Source organism: Medicago sativa, chromosome 4, assembly GCF_051527215.1.
Source record: "Medicago sativa cultivar Bolivia chromosome 4, Bolivia_mono, whole genome shotgun sequence".
Lineage (NCBI taxonomy): Eukaryota > Viridiplantae > Streptophyta > Magnoliopsida > Fabales > Fabaceae > Medicago > Medicago sativa.
In genome coordinates, this window is record NC_140752.1 from 97,368,426 (window position 1) to 97,392,760 (window position 24,335).

Here is a 24,335-nt window from a genome sequence, read left to right on the forward strand (position 1 = left end):
TAGCCCGATTTTATAAGGTCTCGGGAACTCCGGATGCTCCTCCATGTATAATTTGGATTGTGACCAATATTGGCATCCAAGAAGCCCTGTCGAGAGAAATATTTGGCTTTGAGAATGCGAGTGAGTAAGGAGCTAGGTTCTGTAATTAGTTTCCATTTTCCAACCTTCCTTACCGAGCATGGATAGATTAAAGGCTTCCATATCCCGAAATCCGAGTCCGCCACGATTTTTATGGAGAGACAATTTGTTCCATCTCATCCAATTTATACCCTGGCTGCCATTCTTTTTAGAACCCCAGTAGAAAGAATTCATGGTTCTTTCAATTTCTTCACATAAAGAGGTGGGAATAAGAAAAACTCCCATACAATACAAAGGAATTGCTTGTGCAACAGATTTGATGAGCACCTCTTTACCTGCTCTCAACAGAGACTTAACGCTCCAAGATTGACACTTTTTCCATATACGGTCTTTGAGATAGTTAAAAACAACTTTCTTACTTCGTCCGACCATGGAAGGGAGCCCTAAGTAAGTGCCCCTCCCTATGCTTCTCGTCACTCCAAGGCAAGTGGTAAGTTGTGTAAATAATATATGTGAAACATGTGCTTGCGAAAAGGAACATGCAATACCTCTTTCTTTCACTTTCACCATTCTATACTTATTGCAATAAGCACAATATTCCTATTATTTTCTTTCATGCAGCTGCATCCGATCCAAAATAAAAATCACATGTGGTTTGGTTTGGTTTGAATATTCTAAAAAAATCCGAACCGATCCGATCCAAATATATGCAGTTTAATTTGGATCGGTTTTTGGATATCCAAAATGCAATATATATATATATATATATATATATATATATATATATATATATATATATAGACTTTTTGTTGAAGAATATAATTTTTTTATTAATATTAATATCATACAAACACAGTACAATAATAGGTTTGATGCAAAATATATTAAAAATTAAAATTACAGTATGAAAATTATCGATTATATTTTAAACATATGAAGTAATAATATATAAATTAAATTAGTGCAATATATAAGATTAAAAACCAACAAGCAACATAATAATGCAATGTATAATACTAATAATAAGTATTAAAATTTACTTTTACCGTTCGGTTCGGTATTGAGAAAGTGATCTGAAATCTGATCCGATCATAGCGGTTTTTATAAAACAACATCCAAACGCATCCAAAAATATTCGGTCTTTTGCGGATTTTGGTTTTTTTGATCGGTTTGGGGTTTTATTTTGAATCGATTTGGATTTGAATACCCCTATTGCTGATGTAGGTGACATGTATTATGTCCATAGGTTTTTAATAGAGGAGTTATTCCACTAGTAGCATATAGCATCAAGATGAAAAATACAAGAACTTGTATGCACGCCATCTACCTCCAATTCACCTACTTTCTATATTTGCTTTCTTACGGACTGCACAACGCAATCTACCTTCAAAATGGACAACACAATTTAGAATGGTCCATAATAAAATGCATATTTGAATTTTACAATACACCAAAAAGAATGTACTATTATTCACCATACACCTCTGGTCCAATTTATACTATACATAGGTGTGCATACATAGTATACCCCAAAGTCTTGGACCATGCCATATACATCTCTTGTTTATTCCACAACTTTGTTTAGAAGAAACAAAATAGTCAAACATTCTTAAAAAGAAATTTAAAAAGTTAAACACTTCTTTTTTTTATGGTGACCAAGGTTTAAACCTCAGAACTTGCATATATTATGCATTGTCCTTACCAACTGAGCTAAGCTCACGAGGACAGTTAATCACTTCTTTAAAATGACAAAGAAATGCTCGACCCCTTGCTTTAAAAATAGGATCAAATTCCTCCTTTTTGAGAGAGAGAGAGAGAGAGAGAGAGAGAGAGAGAGAGAGAGAGAGAGAGAGAGAGAGAGAGAGAGAGAGAACCAACATGACATTCATTAGAATTGCTGGTATATGTCCATTAGGAGCATTGCTCACAGACAAAGTCACAGAGAACAATGGGATATTTAAGGTTCAGTATGAAGGACTTATATTGCCCCAAAGAATGCAAATGCCTTCAGCTGCATGCATGCAAAAAAACTACGTCCCCACTTGTATTGCAGCCAGGAAATGCAAAACAATCAAGGCCATGGCTTCTCCAACTGTTGCAGCTCCTAAAAGAGAGAAAGATCCAAAAAAGAGAGTGGTAATAACAGGAATGGGTCTTGTGTCAGTCTTTGGAAGTGACATAGATACATTTTACAACAAGCTTCTAGAGGGAGAAAGTGGGATAAGCCTAATAGATAGGTTTGATGCCTCAAGCTTCCCTGTCCGTTTTGGTGGTCAGATACGTGATTTCTCCTCAGAAGGTTATATTGATCCCAAGAATGACCAGCGCCTCGATAATTGCTGGAGGTATTCTTTAGTTGCAGGCAAGAGGGCACTTGAAGATGCTAATCTTGGATATGAAGTCCTTAACAAGGTAAGTCAAAAGTATTTTTTGAAATTGCCTAACTGAGGATTGATACCACAAACAATATACACTTTGTTTTTCTAACAGATGGACAAAGGAAGAATAGGAATACTATTGGGATCAGCAATTGGAGGTTTAACCAATTTAACCACTAATATTCAGAATCATGTTCAAAAGGGAGTTAAGAAAGTTTCTCCATTGGCCATTCCATATACCATCACCAACATGGGTGGTGCTTTGTTGGCTATAGACACTGGCCTAATGGGACCAAATTATTCCATTTCTACTGCTTGTGCAACAGCAAATTATTGCTTTTGTGCTGCTTCTAATCACATTAGAAGGGGTGAAGTAGATATTATGGTGGTTGGTGGTACCGAAGCTTCAATTATACCTATGGGTGTTGGAGGATTGATTGCTTGCAGGGCTTTGTCTCAAAGGAATGAAGAGCCTAAAAAGGCTTCAAGACCATGGGACAAACATCGCGATGGTTATGTCATTGGTGAAGGCTCTGGTGTCCTGGTAGAATCTTAAACTTATTATTTTGTTTCAAAAATTTGATTCATCTAAAGTGAGTAGTTAGTAAAGTTAAAAAAAAATTAACGGCTGATATTTTAACTACTCATGCTACCACCTGTGATTTGTTATATAATATTTAAAATTAATTTGTTTATCACTTGTTGATATTACTCTCTTTAGTCTCTATACTGAATTGCTCATCTTAGCTTATACTGAATCTTTTACTAGCATTGTGTATTTATAAGTTTTTCTTTCAATTAACTTGTGTTCACCCAATGCAATTCAAACACTGTCAACTTTATTTTGGATCATTGAGATAAGATAATGGAGAGCTTAGAGAGTGCAGTAAAGAGAGGAGCAAGAATACTAGCAGAATATTTGGGTGGTGCCATAACATGTGATGCTCATCATATGACTAATCCAATGCCTGATGGACTTGGACTGTCCTCTTGCATAAGCAAGAGTTTACAAGATGCTGGGGTTTCCCCTGAAGAGGTAAGAAAGAGAGCAATGACAAGTAACTGTTAATATCAAAACAGACAAATATTCATCTTAAACCAGTTTAGATTCTCATGTTCATGTAAAATCGATGAATCCTAATTGTCTACTTTTCAAATTGTAAAGGTGAACTATGTAAATGCTCACGCCACATCATCACTGGTCGATGACTTGGCGGAGGTTAGAGCAATCAAAACGGCTTTTAAAGACACATCAGAATTGAAAATGAACGGGACTAAGGCAAGAAATTTATATACTTCAAAATATTTCAGAATCCCATCAACATCTTATTGATCTTGAAATTTATTATTATAGTTTCTTCTTTTTTTTCAGTCAATGATTGGTCATTGTATTGGTGCTGCTGGTGCTTTGGAAGCTATAACAACCATCAAAGCAATAACAACTGGCTGGTTGCATCCAACCATTAACCAAGATGTACTATTTCGTCCATGGAATTCATTTTATCAATAAAATATGTTTTGCCATGTTGACTCACAAAATCCTAATGAATATTATGATGTCGGTTTTTTTTTCCTTTTCCACAGAACTTGGAGGATGATGTTACAATTGATACCATCCCCAATGTTAAGAAGAAACATGAAGTTAATGTTGGTATGTAATTATTTTGTCTTGGTGTGAATATTGTTATAAATGTTTAAAAGAAACATGTGTTTATGATCTTTATTGTCATTTCTGCAGCTATCTCCAACTCATTTGGGTTCGGTGGACACAATTCAGTCGTAGTCTTTTCCTCATTCATGCCCTAAGTATAATTCCAGCTCAAGCAGATAATATCCATTTTATATTTTTTCACATTACTAGGTATAGTGATAATGAAAAACTAGTGCATAGGGATTATGTAAGGAATTAGAAACCTGATTTTTATTCAAGTTTTGGTTTCCAATACCAGAACACTCTTGAAGCTTACTGTCTCATTAAGGTGAATTGAGTCCCTCACTTCAATTCTAAAGGCATTATTATCAATTCATCTCAGTTTAACTAATATACTCCATTCCCTTGAAAAGTTAGTATTTGAGGAAGCATCAACTTCATTTTCAACTTGATGCACAATGCATCTTGTGCAATAGATAGAGATGAAAAACTAATAAACAACTACACAGCTTGGTAATAACCAATCCATTCAAAAAATAAAAACTTGGTAATAAACAAACTAAAAGACCGAGCTTAGACATAACAAAGAAAATCCTTAGTTCTAAACGGCAAGGTTGTGGTATTAATAATATCAAAGAGGTAATGTTAGTTTATTCATTCAGAGATAATGAATGATGGTGTGGAGCAAAAAAATTTGCAAGCCAGCAACCTAAGCTAGCTAAAATCTAAATCTCTCTACAGACTTTAGCATTGTGTGTTGTGCATTTATTGTGTATTTTTTAAATGTGTGTAAGTTGTAGAAGATTTAAAGTAAACGACAGATAGTGATAAATACAAACGGTGTCATATACGATTTTATATTTTGATATTCAAGTAACAAAGATGCATTCATTTTCGGCGTTACAATCTACATGCTAGTGGTAAAGTGCACATCTATACTACGGCAAAAATAAATTCTTTCCATTTGCTATGTAGCAGTTCCCTCCTTCTGCTGCTCTGACTTTAACATCCGGATGAAAACCAAGGAACTCCAGTCGCTTGTAAGGTAAATTTACAGGCCATTTGATCCATTCTCTTGTAATTTCTTTTTCTAATAACTTTTTGTAGAAATGCATTTCACCTTCTCAATTTATAACCATAATTTATGAAATTAAGCAATATTATTCTCCAATTCATCACTAGTCATTGTAAACTTTCTTCCTAATATGATTTAAGATAACAAAATGAACTTCTACCTCTAAATATGAAAATTTAGACTTAATATGTGAACAACCGAATGGCAAATTGGCAATATATAGCACTTTGTACTAGGTGTTATAACTCTGCAGACTGCTAGTAATAGCACCTACATCTCTCTTTTAGTTTAATCCAACCTTGTTACAAAAATACTTGAATCCATATGAAAATGTAAGAAAACATACCACAACAACAAATGATGATTGTTACATTCTTTTTTTTATCCATCCTTTTTTTCAGAGCTACTGGAGATGCCAAAATAAACTAATATTTCCTTTTTCTGATTTTGAAGCTTGTTGATCGGATAACATTATCATCCGTCAATAGTGTTTGCTCAAGGGCGGTTATGGACTCAGGCTTCGTGAAGTAGGTGAATAGGAGGTAGATGCCGTCCATATACGTGTTGGTTTCTCCTTCCTTGTTTTTCTTCTGGATGCTATATGCTAGTGGAATAACACCTCTGTTAAAAACCTCTACATACATGCCACCTCCAGCAACAAGAAGCTGCACAAAGGAAAATCATTAGGATTAGTGTTTTATTCCAATGAGAAAAGAATGGTATAGAAATTTAGTTTGCATAAATTATTCAATAGAACAACATCAGCACTTTAACGCATAATGCAGTTAGAGTCAAATCAAACTTGGATATTAATTTAACTTCAACGGTTATTCAATCACAGCTCAAATTCCTTAAGAATCACAATTGTGAACTGTCAAGCTTAAATTATGAATTATATAAATCATATAAAATCTCAAAGATTCAGAAACATGATGAACAACAGCTTGAAATATATCATCTAAACGAAGTTTCGTGATCAATGCAATAACTTTAAGCGGAGTTGACAAAACAAGTTAACCATAAGTCTCGTAGAACAAAATAATACGTCAGAACTGAGTCATACTATCAACTAATATAAAATATAATAAATAAGAACTCAGAACACACAGCACAATTAACAAAAATTCATAATTCATGATTCTTGTTCTTGATAAAATGATAGTTCATCCCTAGAGTTAGCATCAGTGTTCCATTCTTTTCCCTAGGCTTTGTTTGCGAGTTTGGAGGGAAAGGGAGGGGAGGGTTTTGGAAAAAAGAAAGGAGCAAGTGGAAAAAATAGAGAACAATGGAAGGGGAGGGATTTGGGGGGTTCATTTTTCTTCATAAAACAAAACCCTCCTCATTTGTGGGAACTCAAAAATTGTATTGGAGGAGGGTTTTGGGATGTTTTGGAGGGTTTACATGAATTCTTCAAATTTAATTTATGTTGTTATAATATTCTTAAAATAAAAAAGAGCAAATAGGCACTTTGGTCCCTGACTCTGCACCTCGCTGTCACATAGGTCCTTCACTCAGGATTAAATACAAATAAGTACCCGACTCTGCACTTCTGTTATCACTTTAGTCCCTGACGTTCAAAAAATCTGTTAAGTGATGATGTGGTGCATATGAGGTGTCACAGGGACCAAAGTGAAAGTAGAAAATGGTCACTTTGGTCCTGAACCAAAAATCAATATTCCCAAATTGAATATCAAATTCCTAAATCCTTAAATCTCAAATCCCTAAATGTCATCTAATTCTCTCTTTTGTTCAAAATTAATCTTTCATTAAACACAACTTAGTGTAAGGTCCCTGGCTGTGTATACTTACTATCAATTAGGTCCCTGACAATAAATTAGCAAATCCATTAGCATCTATTACTCTTGATTATTGTTATATTCACATGATAATTCATATCTCTACCCCGTAGGTCTGAGCATACAATAATCAAGAGCTCAAGATATATTCAAATGATTTCTTCAAAAAAAAAAAGATATATTCAAATGATAATTCATTTATGTTGAATTTCTTTTAACATAATTTCTAACTTAAAATTTGTTCTACTTAGTAGGTACTAGTGCTACATCTAACATAAGTTGTTTATGTTTCCAAGTTTATTATCAAATTTCTCACTTTAATTTTTTCTTTCATGAGAAGCTAAAGCCACTAAAGCATAAGTTCTACTTAATAGCATGAATATGATATTTGATAATATTGAATCAACACCTTCTTGTACAAATCTGAATGTCATGGTCTATGCACAATGTCTTAAACTATGGTAATAATAATCACAACATGCAGCTTCAAGCCTGTGTATTTTAGTAAGTGAATTTATGCATTAATTATTCAAATTTCTCCACCAAAAATTGGATATTGTTGTTGAAAGACACATCAAAAATCAAGCTATGACTTTAAAATAGGGATTATAATTAAACACACCGTTCATAATTCATTTCTCCATATATGTAATCCTGATGCCATTATATACTAAAGGGAGAAAGAGGTAACAGAACCACAACACTATGACACTACTATAAAACTCTAAACCTAAGCCCAACATATCATTGCCTCAAGATCAACTTTCAAGCCGAAAAGGTGCCTAATAAATAGCCAAGGACTTTAGTGAAATTTCGTATTTACTGTCAGGGACCTAACTGATAGTAAGTATGCACAGTCAGGGACCAAACAGTAGGTTGGTGTTTAATGGAAGATTGATTTTGAACAAAAATGATAATTAGATGACATTTAAGGATTTAAAATTTAAGGATTTAGGGATTTGATATTTAATTTGGGGATATTGATTTTTGGTTCAGGGACCAAAGTGACCATTTTCTACTTTCACTTTGGTCCCTGTGACACCTCATATGCGCCACCTCATCACTTAACAGATTTTTTTAACGTCAGGGACTAAAGTGATAACGGAAGTGCAGAGTCAGGGACTTATTTGTATTTAATCCTAAGTCAGGGACCTATGTGACAGTGAGCTGTAGAATCAAGGACTAAATGACTATTTGCTCAATAAAAAATATATTAATCATACACATTAATTTATCATTCTCTAAAAAAAATACTCTTTCAATTTTTTTGAAAGATTTCTCCATTTTCCCCTATATTTCCCATCCCCAAAATCCTCCCTTCCCCTCCCCTCCGAAGCAGAGCAATGACTTATTCAAATAAGGTCGCAAAGGGGAATGAAATGACTGTGTAAAGTGTTTGTTTTGAAAGAATGGAGGGAGACAAGGCAACAAATCAAACAAACATAGTGAATGCAAATAAATAATCACTGAATCATGTAGCAATTGAATGTTTGTTGATTGCAATTCTAACAAATATGGTATAGTATCACACACATAAATAAAAACCTACTCATCATCATCATCATCATCAAGCTTCAAATTAACCATAGAGCACTTAGTTTATCATTCAAATGGATTAACTTAACAAACAAAAGGTTAAGAATTTGACCTCCTCGTACTTCTGGGTGAGTGCAAGACGCTCATCCTCAGACATGTCAGGCCTTAAAACAACCATGGTTTCGTACTGTCTGAGTCCAGGTGGACATTGCGGTTCTTCTTTCTCTTCCACAGCAGTGAACCCGGTTCCGGGAGTAACCGGGTCATCACCCGAACCAAATCCACCTTCAAAGAAAGAACCAGAGAAGCCTAGGGTTTCTGCTTTAACGGAAAAGTTGTTCCTGTTTTGGTGAAAGTGGGAAATTGATTCAGGAAATGCACGAAATGGAGAAGATGACTGAGGAGCGCAAAGAAAAGAAGAAGATGAAAGTGGAATTGAATTGAGTAAAGAGGATGCCATCGATGCTTCTGCTTAGAAGAAAAGAAGAAGAAGATGAACTGTTAGCGAAAGAATGGATAACAAAAAAAAATATAGAGTCAGATAAGGCCAACTCAGTGCGTGCACACAGCGCACTCAGTTTTTGGGTCAACAAGATCAAACTTTGTATAAGAAAAATAATTTTAAATAAATTGATTTTGTAAGTTTCATTTTGATTAAAATTAAGATAGAAACAAGGGTCAACCCGCCTCATCTCATGCTCGCTCCATCGATAATTCGTCTAAAAAAAGTGGGTCAATAAGAGATGTTGGGTTGAAAATCTTAACCCGTCTCATTTTATAATAGGGCAACGGATTGACGTGTTGACCCGTCAATATTTTTAAAAACAAATATTTATTTAAAATTTTCATATAAATAGTGTACAAAATAATCATTCAAACAAATAAATTGCATCATCTAAAAAACAATAATAAATCAATAAGACATTCAAAATAAAAACTCCATGAGTTATCAATTGACTAAATGTTAAACATATGAGACTAAAATCATGAAGCAAAAATGATATATAAATTGAACTTTTCCCCCAATATAGGAGGAGAAAATTTGAAAATTGATTGTGGGTTATATTAATAAAAAGAAGTAAAAAAAGAGAGCTTATTTTTAACATATTAACCCAACGGACCACAACCGCCCAGCCCCCACTTTTTAGTTGGTTGGGCGGAGGGGACACCCTATTCGTGGCAGGTTCTAAATCTCAACTCACTCCATTAAAGAATGCAGGTTAAACGAACCAATTTGACAGGTCCAACCCATTTTATCATCCCTAACTAAAATCGAATTGAAGTTAAAAAGTGAAATTCTCCATATTATCATCCAAACAATATAGTTTACCTAAAATGGTTTGAATTCATCCGAAAAGTATCATTGTTGGGCTACCTTTATAAATTCTATTTTTTTGGGCCAATTAGCAAATTTTATAAATTTTGAGGAGCCAAATTGTAATTTTGAAAAATTTTGAGGAGTCAATTTGTCGTTTAAAAAAAACTGAGCCAAATTTACAATTTTTTTGAAATTTTACAGGGGACATTTCAAAATTTTGAAAATATGGGAATCAACCTACAAAATTTGAAAAAAATAATATATATATATATATATATATATATATATATATATATATATATATATATATATATAAGGAAGCAATTTGAAATTTCCTTGCTTTTGGATGTCATTTGAAATTCTCTAAATTTAATTTAATATTTCATAAATTTACATCATTTCAAAAATTCTTAAAACTATGAATATGATTTTTATGAGAAGTTGATTGAAATAGCTTCTTATTTTAGAGATTTTTTGAAATTTTATTGAAAAAATACTTGTAATAAAATGATGAAATCTTTAGAATGACATTTTAGGAGAAACTATTTTTTTTTAAAGAATTTCAAGCGAAACTATTGAAACCAATTCTTTATTATTTTTTATTTTTGTCCTCGTGTGTTTAGTTCAGTTGATAAGAACAATGCATAATATATGCAAGGTTCTGGGTTCGAACCCCGTACACCACAAAAAACAAAAAAACAAAACTTTTTTTTATTCCCCGTGAACTTAACTCAGTTGGTAGGGATAATGCATAATATATACAAGGTCTGGGTTCGAATCCCAGACAAAAAAAAAAAGCTTTTTTAAAAAATATTTTAGCAAGAGATGATACACTATTACAATCCATTTTAGCCCTAAAAAACATTTACAAAAAACTATAACAAATGGGTTAATATTACCTCAACATTCCTCCTTCTAGGGGTGTTCAAAACCGAACCAATCCAAAAGAAAAACCGCAAACCGAACCAATCCAAACAGAAACCGCAAAAAACCGCATTTGGTTCGGATGTATTCGGATCATTTTTTACTCAACCGCATGGTTTGGTTTGGTTCGCGGTTTTGATTTTACCAACCGAATCAAACCAAACCAAACCGCAATATAAGAAAAATACTATAAGAAAAATACTAATTAAATATATATCATCTAGAACAATACTCATAGAAATTCAATGAAAATTTTAATAAAATGACATATTTTTTTCTCTTGTTAAGTTTCTTCTTTGCTTTTTCTATCAAAAATGTATTTATTTAGAGAATGATTAAAATTTTAGTCTTTTGTATTTCTTACAAAATAAGATTACTTTTTGTCCACATTTTAATTTGGTCAACGTAGTTGGAAACATTGTTGGATAGAAATAAAATTGTAATGTTGGATGAAATTTAAAACATTGCTGAAAATATATTATGTTTAAACTTTTTAATTTGATTTTAACGTTTAAAACAAAAAAAAAATATTGTCTAAAAAAACCGCATCAACCGATTCAATCCAAACCGCATTGGTTTGGTTTGGTTTGGTTCAAATTTTATTTTAAAAATCAACCAAACCAAACCAAACTGCATACTTATTTATCTTACTGTTTGGATGACTTTTAGCCTCAAAACTGAACCAAACCGCACAACACCCTCCATCTATTATTTCCCCTTGATAAAAAAAAAAAAAAAACATTTCTCCGTCCAAACACACTCTTAACAAAGTCGAATATTTTTATTTTTTTGAAGAAGCTAAAGCTAAATTAGTCTACTTAAATTGACACTGGAGAGAATCGAACCTGAGACCTCGAGGAGGAGCACACTCTCAGGTCCCAAGCCAATACCACCGGGACAACCCAAATGGGTTCAACAAAGTCGAATATTAGAATTTTAAGTTTTTAACCTTTTATGGATTAATTTTATATCAGGCAGTAACCATGTATACCCAGAAGTCCTAGCTTCTTAGTCATTCACATTTCACACTAACATTGAAGCTTTTGCTTCTTTTTCATTAAAAAAAGAAAGTGAATGGCAAAATGCAAAGGAGCGTTGCTTGGCCACTGAACCATCATAGCTCTCCATCCTTTTTTCATTTCTAATATAGACAAATAGTATATCGAAATTAGCTGACTGCCTAGACACTGGCCTGCACGAAACAACATAGAACAAATGCACACATCAGTTCATGTATTTGGAAATAGATGGGAAATGTTTCTTCTGCCATTTCAATCCTATATGATTATGTGGTATAAGGTATATGCCATATGCCAAAAGGTTGCAGTAGGAACATAAAAACATATAGGATGGCACCCTGCCTTAAGGGATGAGGAAAATAATATATGAATTACCAGTCAAAATCCAAGGTCGAAGCTTGGGAACGCTTCTCTTTCACTTGAGAAATCCTCGGCACTCTCTCCTTCATTGGAAATGGGGCAAGAAGAATCGCCACCCGGACTTGATAATAATAAGTCAAAATTTGCCTCACTGATATTTTCCTGAGCTTCCTTTTCTGAGTAGGGCTGCATATACAATTTCAATACCAAGTATATAAATTTGAGACAACTGATGATTTTTCAGTATATAGAAAACAAACAAAATTCATAGAGCAAAAGTATTTTTCTCCCGTTGCCAAACAACGCGCCTTAGAGAAGTTCTCAACTATGTGGAAAGTATGAAACTAATGCCATAGAAATCACATGAACATTCTGAATTCTAGCTGCCACTATTATCATTACAATTCTACTAATTGTACTCTTGGCCACTTGTTAAAAAAATTAAGAAATAGAAAGTAGAATAATGCTAGCAAGACACTTTCCAACACACTTTTATTGGTCAATGTTCATATGGAACCCACATGATATGGTGGAAACCATGTGAATTTTAACCAATCAAAGAGAGTGTGTTGCTAGCACCACTCTAGAAAGTCACTTAATAAGTCTTAACTTTTTGCTTAATACTTTTAAAAAAATCTCAATCAATCCTCTAAGAAAGAATTAATATTTGCCTTATGATGTCTGATCCACAACAGAAAGCAATGATATGAAATGGCATCTTGAGTAAATGCAAACAGAGAGGGAGTAGACCTGGTGGGACATTTTGACATTCTCCGTGAACTGGAAATTACCATCTACACATGTTGCTGCAGAACCCAAATTAAGTAGTGTTAACGGGGAATACTAACATCACAAAAATCAAAACAAAGAACAGCTAATAAGATTTTCCCAAAATAAAAATAAAAGACCAAGAAATCAAATAAATCCTTCATGACTTGCCTTTGGTAGATGTAATACTAATATCAGGGGGTTTCATAGTCTCTGTTGATTCCCTATCCATAATATTTTGATATGATCTACTAGGAGATTGGCTACCTGCAGAAATCCAACAGTCACGAAATTATGACCTAAAGAGAGCTCGATATCTAACTAGGTTATGTGTCTAACCTGTGACATAACCTTCACGAGGCCTAGGGTCTTGTAAAAAGGACAATATTTGATTGGCTGCACAGAAACCAGAAATCAGTCAATGTTCATGAAGTAACAAACAAATAGTGAATTGACATATTGACATCAGCAATGTTGATGAAGAGCCCCATGTTATATCAGAGGCATTACATGCCTGTGACTCTTCTTCGCAGAATGATTGGTGTGATCCAATTTTACTTTAGTAAGCTCGTAATTATCTTATGTTAGAGGGTAAATGTATATTATCGCCAAGTTATATATTGATATTTTCCCTCAATATGTAAAATTAGAGATGCCTGCCGGCATGAGTATGGAACTCAATCTAGGCCAGAGGTACGGACCGTCACGTATAGGCTTGACTGCTTCGACTGTCTTGTTTGATTTTAATCCATCTATCTCGGCAAATTGAGAGTTCAAGCCTGTTTCTCGCCGAAGACAACGCCAGCTCAGAGGTTGTCCTGCATGGTATAGCCATAAGCAGATGAGAGTACTGAAAAATCAAAACCTGTCCAAAGCTCACTCGTGCTTCTTACTAAAGGGGGGAGAAAGAAGTAATGCAAACGAGAACAGGGAGATTAGAATCGAGGCCAGAGGTACAAAGTACGGACCATCGTGCAAAGGTTTGACTACTGGGACTGTATTGTTTGCTTTTATCTCTTCTATCACTGCAAAATGAGAGTTCAAGCCTGCACTTTGACGAAGACAAGGCCTGCTTGAAGGTTGTCCTGCATGGTATAAACAATAAACACATGAGAGTGAAAAATCAAAACATGTTGACATCTCATCCGAGGCATGCTTCCTGCTCATGATTATCAGAGTGCACAATGATGTAGACATGCAGGTACGAAGTACAAACCATCATGTAAAGGCTTGACTACTGAGACTGTCTTGTTTGATTTGATCTCTTCTATCTCGAAAAATTGAGAGTTCAAGCCTGCATCTTGCCGACGACAAGGCCTGCTCGAAGCTTGTCCTGTATGGTATAACCATAAACAGATGAGAGTGAAAAATCAAAACCTATCCACATCTCATTTGAGACAAGCTTCCTGCTCATTATGGTTATCACTTATCAGGGTGCACCCAATACCAATAGCACGACGCCTTTAGTTTCATTTCATTTAACAAATTAATTTCACTTGACTATCCAATATTTTGATGAGAATTGGTTGAAACATGGAAGAAAAAAATTGTTGAAACTTGAATCATGTGATTCAAATTGTTGATAATTTTATTTTTCATGGCGGTGATAATAACTTATTAATCACATAGATTCATGCATGTATAGCACAGTGTGAAGTTGTTTGTGATTCATCACATGAAACCATTAAGTGAATTGCTACCTCTTATCAAATCATGCTATTCAAATAGTCTTTTATTTCGTAGACACAGATTAGGTGTTTTTTTATCTTGGCTTCTTTGTCTCTTGCGATTTCACTGATTTTAAGGAGGTTTTTTCTCTATTTCTAAATGATTACAACAACAACAACAACAACCAAGCCTTATCCCACTAAGTGGGGTCGGCTACATGGATCAAATGACGCCATAGTGTTCTATCAAAAACCATATTTGGATCCAACTCATTGACCTCTAAATCTTTTCTAATTGTTTCTCTAATGGTTTTCTTAGGTCTTCCTCTACCTCTTTTAACCTGACTCTCCTCCATTTGATCTACTCTTCTTACAACGGCATCTACGGGTCTTCTCTCTACATGTCCAAACCATCTAAGCCTATTTTCTACCAACTTTTCTACTATAGGTGCTACCCCCACTCTCTCACTAATGGTGTCATTCCTAATCCTATCCTGTCTAGTCTTACCACTCATCCAACGCAACATCCTCATCTCCGCTACGCTTACTTTACTCTCGTGTTGGCTCTTAACCGCCCAACACTCCGTACCATACAACATTGCCGGTCTGACTGCTGTCCGATAGAACTTTCCTTTCAGCTTAAGTGGTACTTTCTTATCGCACAAAACACCTGAGGCTCTTCTCCATTTCAACCACCCAGCTTGAATACGATGATGTACATCAGCTTCTATTTCTCCGTCATTTTTCTAAATGATAATTATTTAATATTTATTCTTTTGCATTCAATTTCTGAGATAGATGGTGTCATTAATGGGTAACAATGAAGGCAAGACAGAAACTTATAAAAAACACATGAAGACTAAATGAGCAAAAGGACTATGCAAGTTCAACGGAAATTTCTGAGTTTTTTTTTTTTTTTTTTTTGTGGTTATAATACAACGGAAATATGTAAGTTCAAAACAATCAAATGACATGCACAGAAGTACAGAATCGCACAACAATACAATGACTTAGAGAAACTTCTGAATAACCAAGGACTAACCTTTAGCAGTAGATGGATGGAGCTCGCGACAAACCTTTTGTCCATGTCTTTGTTGTGTCTTCTCAACAACATTTTCACCACCACTCACTCGTTCACTCAACTTCACTGGAGATTGATGACTTCCCTCAGGTTCTCCAACATCAACTAAATGTCCAGCAAAATATACCAAGGAACCAGCTTTTATAACTTCGTCTTTCTTTAGAAACCTGCGTTCTAAAGGTCTTTTGCTCAAATCATACAGTATGACCTGGAAAGAGAACATTAAAAGGAAAATATCTAACAAATTTAACACTATGCCAAGATAACACGTGTCTGTGTGTTTAAATAAGCTCTAGTATTATTAAAAAAAAAATAAACAGAAAATGAAACAAATTGATGACAGATAAAGAAACATATCGTGATACAAACAGGAAAAAGAAAAATATAACAAGTGAAAAAACTAACCTGCCGCCCAAGGGATCCACAACATTCTAGTTGTAAAAAGCCATCGTGGTACTTCTTTGCTTTTTGAGTTAATTGTGTTGTGTATAGGACCTGCCATTCTACATTGGAAAGGAAAGAGATAAACAGGTGAATGTTAAACAGTTAATGAGGATGAAAAAACTGAAGACAATCAAAGCAGAAAACAAATGCAACCAATAATGGACTTCCAAAGAAACCGACCATATACAAGCAGGAAGGAATCCATTAAAATGAAAGTACAAAGCCCATTAATTGATTCATTTATTCGTTTCAGTTGATTCTGATTGATGATAAAACTATAAGTAACATATATATGTTCATTGAATGCTGTATATCAGTTTTAATTTTAAAACTTTGTAAATTAATTGTTTGAAACTCAGCTAACATGGCTTGCATCTCCAAAAACAGTCATTGGGAAGATAATCACCATTCAAATGTAAGATCTGGTGTAATAAAATAAGTACTCTTTTATAATATAAAAAAAAGTACTCTTTTCATTATTTTTTTGAAAAGGCAAAGTACTCTTTCAATTAAGAGCGCAAACTCTGTATTTTTTTAGATCCAAACGTCGTCATGAAATAGAATAGCTACATGCATCATATAAATAATATTAGTGACTTGCACACGAATACTCTGCACTTTTTTCCTCTGCATCGATATTCTTCCTTCAATTTTAAAACAGCTATAAATAACAGAACTGAGTAACAAGAAAGAAAGTTTTTGTGTAACTAGAATTTATTGGAAATAGAAAATGCTAATGAAATCTATGATCATCCTATTAAATAAAAAATACAAATGGAAAAAGAACTGATGCAACTAAAAACAATTAGCCAAATCCAACATATTCTCAAAACATAAGAACTGTCAACTAACCATGTTTTCCAACGGTTACAGGGGTATCAGTGTCAAGAGAAGTTTTCTGTCTGTCTATCTTTTGTATTTGTTGTACATTAGTGCAATTGCCTCCCTTAACAATGGAATTCGGTGGATGACTTTCTTGATCCTCACTAATGTCAACCAAATATGTATCAAATCTAATTGATTCACCAGGTTTTATTAAGTCATCTTTCTTAAGGAACCTGCTATCTAAGAGATTCCTGTTTACATCAAACAGCCTAACCTGAAATATGGAAAGAAGGGGAATGAATAACCATTTATTAAGCCCCTCGTACAATCCTGACAACAACTAGGAAATTTAGCATTTAGAGCCAGTTTAGATAATAAAAAAAAATACAAACAATTATCAAAACAAGTTGAAATGATATTAAGTGTTTGGTGCATATTTTATATTCAAAATATCACTGTTATCTATTCTAAAGGTTTCCAGCATGCATCAAACAGCATTACCTGATACATTGACAGAAAAAGGGAGAATAGACCATTTATTGAGCACTTCATCTATTCCTGATTGCAACTAATATCTAAATACTTGTAAGGACATTTAGCGTTGGTCTGTATTACCAGGTTTTGTGCGCAAATAGCTTGTAGTCAAAATACTAGTTTGATTTTTTTTTCTTCATAATATTTAAGCTAATCCAAGCATGCTATTGATCACAATACAAGAAGGATAACAAAAAAAAATGACCTCACCAACCATATCCTGAAGTCTGTGTGTATATTGACTTTTTGATAAAAGAAATAGACGTTTGAAACTTAACCTGTGCTCCCTGAGATCCGGTAACAGCAAGTAATAAAAACCCATCATGGTACTTCTTTGCCTTCTGAGTCATTTGACTGGTGTATAGAACTTGCCACTCTAATTGGATATAGAAATTTTTTGGATAGTTAGAAGATAAATATAACAAAAAATAGTTTCTTAGACATTATGTCCTACAACATACTGTCAGGTTCACATTGCATCTCAACTTTGAATTTAAGAGAGAGCAACTAGGCAGAACCAATGCTGCATGGCCATTTCTTTTCACCAGAATGACAGAAAAAATAGAAGATATGCATAGCAGGGTGAACCCAGCACTAGACTAACCTGTTGTACTAGGTTTTGGTGTTTCCTGACTGATCTTTGGTGACTGATACTTCAGAATCTCTCTCTTCTTAAATTCTGCAATGTTTACAACAATAGTAATTATACAATTATACTGCAATGCAAACCATACAAGTAACTACAGGCTACAGCTAATCAACTATCATTATCACTTGTAGCAATATAGAGCAATGGCGTAAAACCGCATAAGGAATAAGTTGATAAGAAAAATCTATAATATACAACCAATGGCAGCAAAAATACACAAACATTTCACAGAAAACTACGGTCATATGTATCTTCTCTTTGTACTGTGGAGATACACATTATGGTCGTTTGAACTCTTAAACACTCAACAAGAATATTCCATGAGTGCAAACATATTTTCACAAAGCTTAGGAGCCAAACTCTGAAAATAATGATGCTAATGTCAACCTTTGATAATTTTTTGTGACGGACTGAGAGGTTTCTGTGTCCGCGTAATAGTCTCCTTTGCGTTGATTTTGACATCTTTTGCATCAAAAAACAAACCAGAAATACATAAGCAATAAATTATGATTAAGGATTCGAAATGAAATCTCTGGAATTCGAGCAAAAGAATACGTTCACAAATAGTTCAAATTAGTTGGAGTTTATTAAAGGCAATTGCAAGCTGGTTAGAAATAATTTCAAGTTAATGAAGATTAGTTAGCTTAATTAAGATCACTAAAATAGTGTATCCTGCACTCAGAGCCTGTTTGGATTGACTTATTTACTAGCATAAGCACTTGTTGTGACACTGTTTGGGAGAACATATGAAAACACGTGTTCATAAGTTGTTTTCAACTTATTTACATAAGCTCTCCAAGATAGCTTATGAAAATAGTTTATAGATGATACGAAAAACAATTCGACTTTATTTTAGCTTATGCTAGTAAAGTGTATCCTACACTCGGAGCCTGTTTAGATTGACTTATTTGAGCTTATTTACTAGCATAAGCACTTACAACAGTAACACTGTTTGGGAGAACTAATGAAAACAGCTTATGGCATGTTCAATCTGTTTTCAGGTTATTTACATAAGCTCTCCAGGATAGCGTATGAAAATAGGTTATAGATTATACAAAAACAATTTGACTTTATTTTATCTCGTGTTGTAGAAATAGTTCATCCATACGCGCATATAAATAATTGCTTATGCTATAAACTGTAAAATAAGTTGTTTATCCAAACAGGTCCTTATTGAAATCAACTTGCAAATTGCAAGTTGCAACTAACCTTTAACAAACTCCAATCGAACTAATTCTAACACATATCGATACATAGAAGAGATTATGAAAGAATTCATACCAGGAGTTCTGAATCTGGAAACATTCTTTTGTTTCTTATCAACGTTCAAATCAGGTAGAGGCTTGTTTTCTCCCTCGAGACTACCGATATCAACAAGGTGACTATTAAATGTCAAACTCTGACCAGAAGAACAATTTTCGTCGCTCTTCAACAGCTTACACTCCAAAAGTTTCTCGAATTCATCATACAGCGACAACTACACAGCAATTGAGCGAAGAACTTGGTGAGATTTTGAAATTCAGCAATATCCATTTCGATTTCGATTTAGAAAATTGAAGAGTGTGAAATGGGTAGATAGAGAGAAAATGAACCTTGCGAGTGGAAACGTTGAGCACTAGGAATCCGTCTTGGTAAACTTTGCGTTTCTGTTTGACGTGTTTGGTGTAGGTTACCATCCATCGTTCCTTCGAGTCACCCGCCATTGATTGATAGTGTGAATTTGAACTCATACACACGGAAACTGAAACTGATTCGCGATTGTTGTTTACTTTGCCTTTTGAATCTTTCGTGACCAAAATTTGGAAGGTGATAACGCGGGAAAGGGTTGTTCTTCGCAGTAAGATGAACGGATTTGTTTTTACTTTTAAAAAACTAAAACATAAATGAATATTTTTTTTTTTTTGGTACTAATATGAAAGCAATTTCATCCTTAATTATCACTCTCGCCATTTTAATTAAATTATAAAAATCACTTCCTTCCAAAAAAAAAAGAATTATAAAATCACTAAAATATTTTAGGTTATTTTCACATCCAACTATTTTAATCTCTCGTTGGTTTTGGATTAGAGAATGGAATAGTTATTGAACGCAAAAATTTAACATTTAGGATTAAATGGTTGTTTTTCGTCCTCGTTAACTTAGCTCAGTGTTGGTAGAGACAATGCATAGTATATGCAAAGTTCGGGTTCAAACATCGCCCACCACAAACATGTTTACCCTAATTCCCTGACCCTAATCCTAATTTTTTGGCTCCAAATCGTTCCAGCCGTTAGATTAATCTATGTTGCTTATTTCAAATGATAATTTCCCTCCTCTATTTTTTGAACAACGTACCTTTGGAATGGCAAAAATATTAGTCGTTGGACTTGTGTGACATTATGTCACGGTGACATTAAATCTGGGCCACACAACACACATTGCCACACAACATCTGGATCACACAACACATACAACACATCTGGGCCACACAACACAACACCTTTGTGTGGCCCAGATTTAATGTCACCGTGACATAATGTCACACAAGTCTTGTCCTTCTCACTAGTTATTATTTTTTTTTTGAGAGATTCTCACTAATTATTTATTGAGTTATTTATTTCGTTATATTTTCCATGCACCTAGGTACACGCTTTACATGCTAATTACGCCTTACATGTTAATAACCATCAGTCAGTAATTACTCAAAACATCCTAACACCATACGTATTCACTATGGCAGATGTAGATTTGCAGACGTTGCTTTCTTATCATAGCATGACTGGTGATGATGAAACACTAAAATAGTTATTCATTTCTGGAGCTTTAATTTATGCACGTAAATCTGACTGCTGGACAACTGGACTATCAAGAAATTGAAGCAGATCTGAACTCGAATCGCTCACTCAATCTTTCTCTCCAACCACTATTTTCCCCTAAAAAAGGTTTTGGCGTTCTCTAATCTCTCCTGAATCAGAAACAAGTGAATCACCCTCAATCTTTTTCTCCATCTTTTTCGTTGAATTTGATCAAATTTTTCTCTCAATCTGATGCTTCATCGGTGGTTGAACTCAAATCTCTAAAACAGGATTCGCTAGCATCAGTAAACTTCCGGTGACGATCATCCTGAATGTTGCCTTCCTTTCACCCGTCGTGACCGGCTCGAAATTGAGTTGATGTATGAATTTTTTTTTTTTTTGTTGAAGTTTTTGTTAGTTTGGATTCACATTTATCCTAATCTGTTGATCAATTAGATTACTCGCTTCAAGCTTTTATATAGAAGAATATTTTATTTTAATTGTTTTTGACAATAAATAATTCCACTCACAGTGCATTGGAAAAGTTATTCGTGAAGCCTTCTAATTTTGAACTTGGAAGAACATTGGCGCAACATGCAGGGTGAGTTATGCAGTTATGCAGGTATTTCCAATATTTTCATGTAATTGTGAATAAGTCTTATATTTAATGGTAAGCCTTCTCATTTTTCAACAAATTTGTTTCTTCAATTCATCTAATTGATTATCCCATCTTTCTCATTTGCTTTTTCAATTTGTGTTTTGGTTATCTCTAAAGCTTCGTATGAAGCTTTTTGCACTTAACGCAATTTAGATTCGGTAAGTGGAGAAATATGATAAGTAATTTCAAATTCTGAATTGAGTGAGTTGCTGCCTTCATCTTCAAATACAAATTTGTAGAAGTTTTTTAATTTCAATTTCTTCTCTTTTACATGTTTGACGGAATGCCTCTTTAAATTTCACTTTCACCACTCATGTTTTTTTTGGATTAAAAATGTGGGTTTAATTATATTCAGACTTATAAGTTGTTTATATGTTGAGGTTGTGCTTCAAAATTCTTTATTTCGCATTTATCTTTTTCCATAAATGTAGTCTTTGTTTAACTCCTGCAAGTGTGTGATGTGTTTTAGGTGAACTCCATAACTTTTGTTCAAAGAGGTTATGTTTTGTAAGGTTAGTCTAACAAACCAATTATAAGTTAATTTTATGACACAGTATTTATGTTTTGCATCTGTGTAATTTTTAAACATATGCCACAAAGTGTTTCTTTGTGCAATTGCATTCACATGGAATTTATTTGTCTGTCCTTTTTATTACATGGTTATGACATGTTTGAAAATATCCAAGCAAGATATATCTTAGTGATTTTGGTTGGGTGATTGGTGAGGAAAATTTTGATTCAATGACTTATGCAGATGTTTAAAATTAAGAATTACAATTTGCTACCTTTTGTTTCTGTGTTTAAGAAAGCCAGTGTTCTGCACTGACTTATGGTCTAGGCCGTGACATTGTTTGTAGCCATCATAAGGTCCAATTTTGAGTATATTTTGCGGCTGAGCTGTTTTCTCTATTCTATATATTTTCTCTGTAGTTAGTTATATTGGCAGTGGGGGGATATTAAGTTTCATGCTGCAACATGGATATTAAGTTTCATGCTTCCAAGAACATGGAACTGAAGTTGAAAAAGCCATTGAGCAATTAGGGAACATGTAGTTTTGATGCCTAATCTGAGAATTCTTGAAATATATTTCTTAAATCAGGGAGTGAACAAAATTATTTTAAGTTAATATATTTCTTTTTTAGATTGTAAATATTAGACAGTTAAGGTGATATATCTGTGGTTGTTGGAGTTTTGAGTTGTGTGCTTGATTGCAAATGCCAACAGTCACGATCATTGCACAAGTGTTATTTCAAAGTATATTAGTCATTAGCGTTGAAGAATTGCTCCTTTGAACCACACGGCCAGGCTTGGGAAACATTACAAACAATTCCCCAAATACACAAAAGATGTAGAAAAGGAATTGCAAAAAAAAACATGAAGGCAGCCCCTACAACGCTTGGCAGGTGCACCAAACGAAGACCAACACCAGAAAAATTGATGACAACATAATGAACTGAGATACAATGACTAATACTTGACAGCTGCACCAAACAAAGATCAACAACAGAAAAATTGACTGCCTAATGAGTTGAGATACATAATGGGTGTACAAGAAAAATTTGTTTGATGTATTTGTTTGCAGACTTGCTTTGTCAATATTTAGGGAATGCTTTTAATTTTTTGTATGCTTTGTACTGTTTTGTTCATTTCTTTCCAGTATGATTTTAATTTTAATTTTTTAACATTTTCGATACCCAATATGTTAGTTTATACCAAAAATTCTCTTTTAGTATATTTTAGTTTTTATCAAATATGTGATGTATGTATGCAGCCTAATGATAATATGTTGGTAAACTTTTTTCTTTACACAAATGGGACTATTGACGATGGAGTAAATTGCACAATCACATTTTAGTTTGCATTCAAACACTTCTTAAGCGAGAAGCCCATGTTTGTTCTACTTCAATGTAACCTATTAGTATGAATTTAATCGCAAGAGACCTGTGTGATACTTTCGTGACGTACATAATATTTTTTAATGTGATTATTTGTATTATACTACTTATATTTCATGAATATATTGACACTTAAAAATGTTACCATTTATGAGATTAATGATTATATGATGAATGTTATCATATATCTTAGTAGATATTCTCCTTACTCAAATCCATCAATGGTTAGTAGGCCGGACGATGTTCATACACCATAATTCTTGAACGCGATTTATGTTTCTGGGCTTCCAAATCACAAAATAAGATTGAAAGTTGGGGTTACTATAATGTTAAGAGTATTACTTTTCCCACCCTATGCCTTTCCTCGTGCGCCCTATTTTTTTCCAAAATTACCCTCGAAGTTTTCCGGATTTTATAATCCGGAATGATGTTTTTCCAGAATTTTTTTTATTTTAAGCTTTCTATTGCTGTGGAATTGGTTATGTACAAGCTACAGATTTTAAAAATAACGGTGCACTTAACATTTATGGAGAGAGGTATATTCTGCAATGTGCTGCAGATTTTAAATATAATATGAATGATATTACTGAGTTGTCTTTCTTAATTTCTTTCTTCCAAAGGCATCAGCACTGAATGAAGTTTTCAAATACTTGTTAGGTCATGATTCTAATGCTTTGAAGTGAGTATTGAAACTTTACTTATCTCATTCATCACAAGAGTTATGGATATGTCAACTTCATACTTTGAGCATTGTTATGTAGAGAAATAAGTACTCCAACACCGGGTTCCAAGGATTTATTCTTCCCAACAAAATATCCCAACCATTTTTTATGCAATTCAAAGCTTGTTTCTGGAAAAAAGTATTGGTCATACTAGAGAAATCCTCCATATAATCACATTCCGGA

The 24,335-nt window shown here is 33.8% G+C and overlaps 3 protein-coding genes and 1 long non-coding RNA gene across 7 annotated transcripts; 2 read left to right on the forward strand and 2 right to left on the reverse strand.

The window, feature by feature from the left end:
* Positions 1-1,911: 1,911 nt before the first annotated feature.
* LOC146934352 (3-oxoacyl-[acyl-carrier-protein] synthase I, chloroplastic-like) lies at positions 1,912-4,498 on the forward strand. The gene is made up of 7 exons (XM_085706229.1): positions 1,912-2,490; positions 2,569-3,000; positions 3,319-3,492; positions 3,622-3,735; positions 3,829-3,930; positions 4,041-4,107; positions 4,195-4,498. The coding sequence occupies exons 1-7, from the start codon at positions 1,957-1,959 to the stop codon at positions 4,260-4,262; spliced, it is 1,491 nt and encodes a 496-aa protein (XP_085562355.1). The 5' UTR covers positions 1,912-1,956; the 3' UTR covers positions 4,263-4,498.
* Positions 4,499-5,372: 874 nt separating this feature from the next.
* Positions 5,373-9,090, reverse strand: LOC146934353 (Translation elongation factor EF1B/ribosomal protein S6 family protein). The gene is made up of 2 exons (XM_085706228.1): positions 8,627-9,090; positions 5,373-5,847 (listed from the first exon to the last, which is right to left on the reverse strand). Exons 1-2 carry the CDS (start codon positions 8,972-8,974, stop codon positions 5,608-5,610), a joined length of 588 nt encoding a protein of 195 aa, XP_085562354.1. The 5' UTR covers positions 8,975-9,090; the 3' UTR covers positions 5,373-5,607.
* A 2,594-nt stretch (positions 9,091-11,684) lies between these two features.
* LOC146934354 (uncharacterized) lies at positions 11,685-20,157 on the reverse strand. Of its 3 annotated transcripts, XM_085706230.1 has the most exons (16): positions 19,696-20,157; positions 19,385-19,580; positions 18,491-18,565; positions 18,059-18,133; positions 17,733-17,830; positions 16,948-17,194; positions 16,057-16,154; positions 15,613-15,859; positions 14,120-14,236; positions 13,872-13,988; positions 13,605-13,721; positions 13,243-13,299; positions 13,075-13,170; positions 12,886-12,941; positions 12,151-12,321; positions 11,685-11,948 (listed from the first exon to the last, which is right to left on the reverse strand). In XM_085706230.1, the coding sequence occupies exons 1-15, from the start codon at positions 19,831-19,833 to the stop codon at positions 12,154-12,156; spliced, it is 1,902 nt and encodes a 633-aa protein (XP_085562356.1). In that variant the 5' UTR covers positions 19,834-20,157; the 3' UTR covers positions 11,685-11,948; positions 12,151-12,153. The 3 variants fall into 3 exon arrangements, with proteins under 3 accessions (XP_085562356.1, XP_085562359.1, XP_085562357.1); XM_085706233.1 differs by lacking the exon at positions 14,120-14,236 and having other exon boundaries at positions 19,696-20,022; XM_085706231.1 differs by lacking the exon at positions 18,491-18,565 and having other exon boundaries at positions 19,696-19,982.
* A 607-nt stretch (positions 20,158-20,764) lies between these two features.
* LOC146934355 (uncharacterized) lies at positions 20,765-22,969 on the forward strand. 2 transcript variants are annotated; one of them, XR_015007744.1, is made up of 5 exons: positions 20,765-21,062; positions 21,168-21,257; positions 21,410-21,499; positions 22,005-22,047; positions 22,760-22,969. It is a non-coding gene; the product is annotated as an uncharacterized LOC146934355 (long non-coding RNA). The 2 variants fall into 2 exon arrangements; XR_015007743.1 differs by lacking the exons at positions 22,005-22,047; positions 22,760-22,969 and having other exon boundaries at positions 21,410-21,549.
* The last annotated feature ends 1,366 nt before the right edge of the window (positions 22,970-24,335 follow it).

Excerpts from the sequence above, each read along its gene's own strand:
- LOC146934352 (XM_085706229.1), top strand. The coding sequence starts at position 1,957 with ATGACATTCATTAGAATTGCTGGTATATGTCCATTAGGAGCATTGCTC. Across the intron at positions 3,736-3,828 it reads TGAAAATGAACGGGACTAAG|TCAATGATTGGTCATTGTAT; the intron begins GCAAGAAATTTA and ends CTTTTTTTTCAG. Across the intron at positions 3,931-4,040 it reads ATCCAACCATTAACCAAGAT|AACTTGGAGGATGATGTTAC; the intron begins GTACTATTTCGT and ends CCTTTTCCACAG.
- LOC146934353 (XM_085706228.1), bottom strand. The coding sequence starts at position 8,974 with ATGGCATCCTCTTTACTCAATTCAATTCCACTTTCATCTTCTTCTTTT. Across the intron at positions 5,848-8,626 it reads TCACCCAGAAGTACGAGGAG|CTTCTTGTTGCTGGAGGTGG; the intron begins GTCAAATTCTTA and ends TCCTTTGTGCAG.
- LOC146934354 (XM_085706230.1), bottom strand. The coding sequence starts at position 19,833 with ATGAGTTCAAATTCACACTATCAATCAATGGCGGGTGACTCGAAGGAA. Across the intron at positions 17,195-17,732 it reads CCGGATCTCAGGGAGCACAG|GTTAGGCTGTTTGATGTAAA; the intron begins GTTAAGTTTCAA and ends TCCATATTTCAG. Across the intron at positions 16,155-16,947 it reads TGTAACCGTTGGAAAACATG|AATGGCAGGTCCTATACACA; the intron begins GTTAGTTGACAG and ends TTTCCAATGTAG.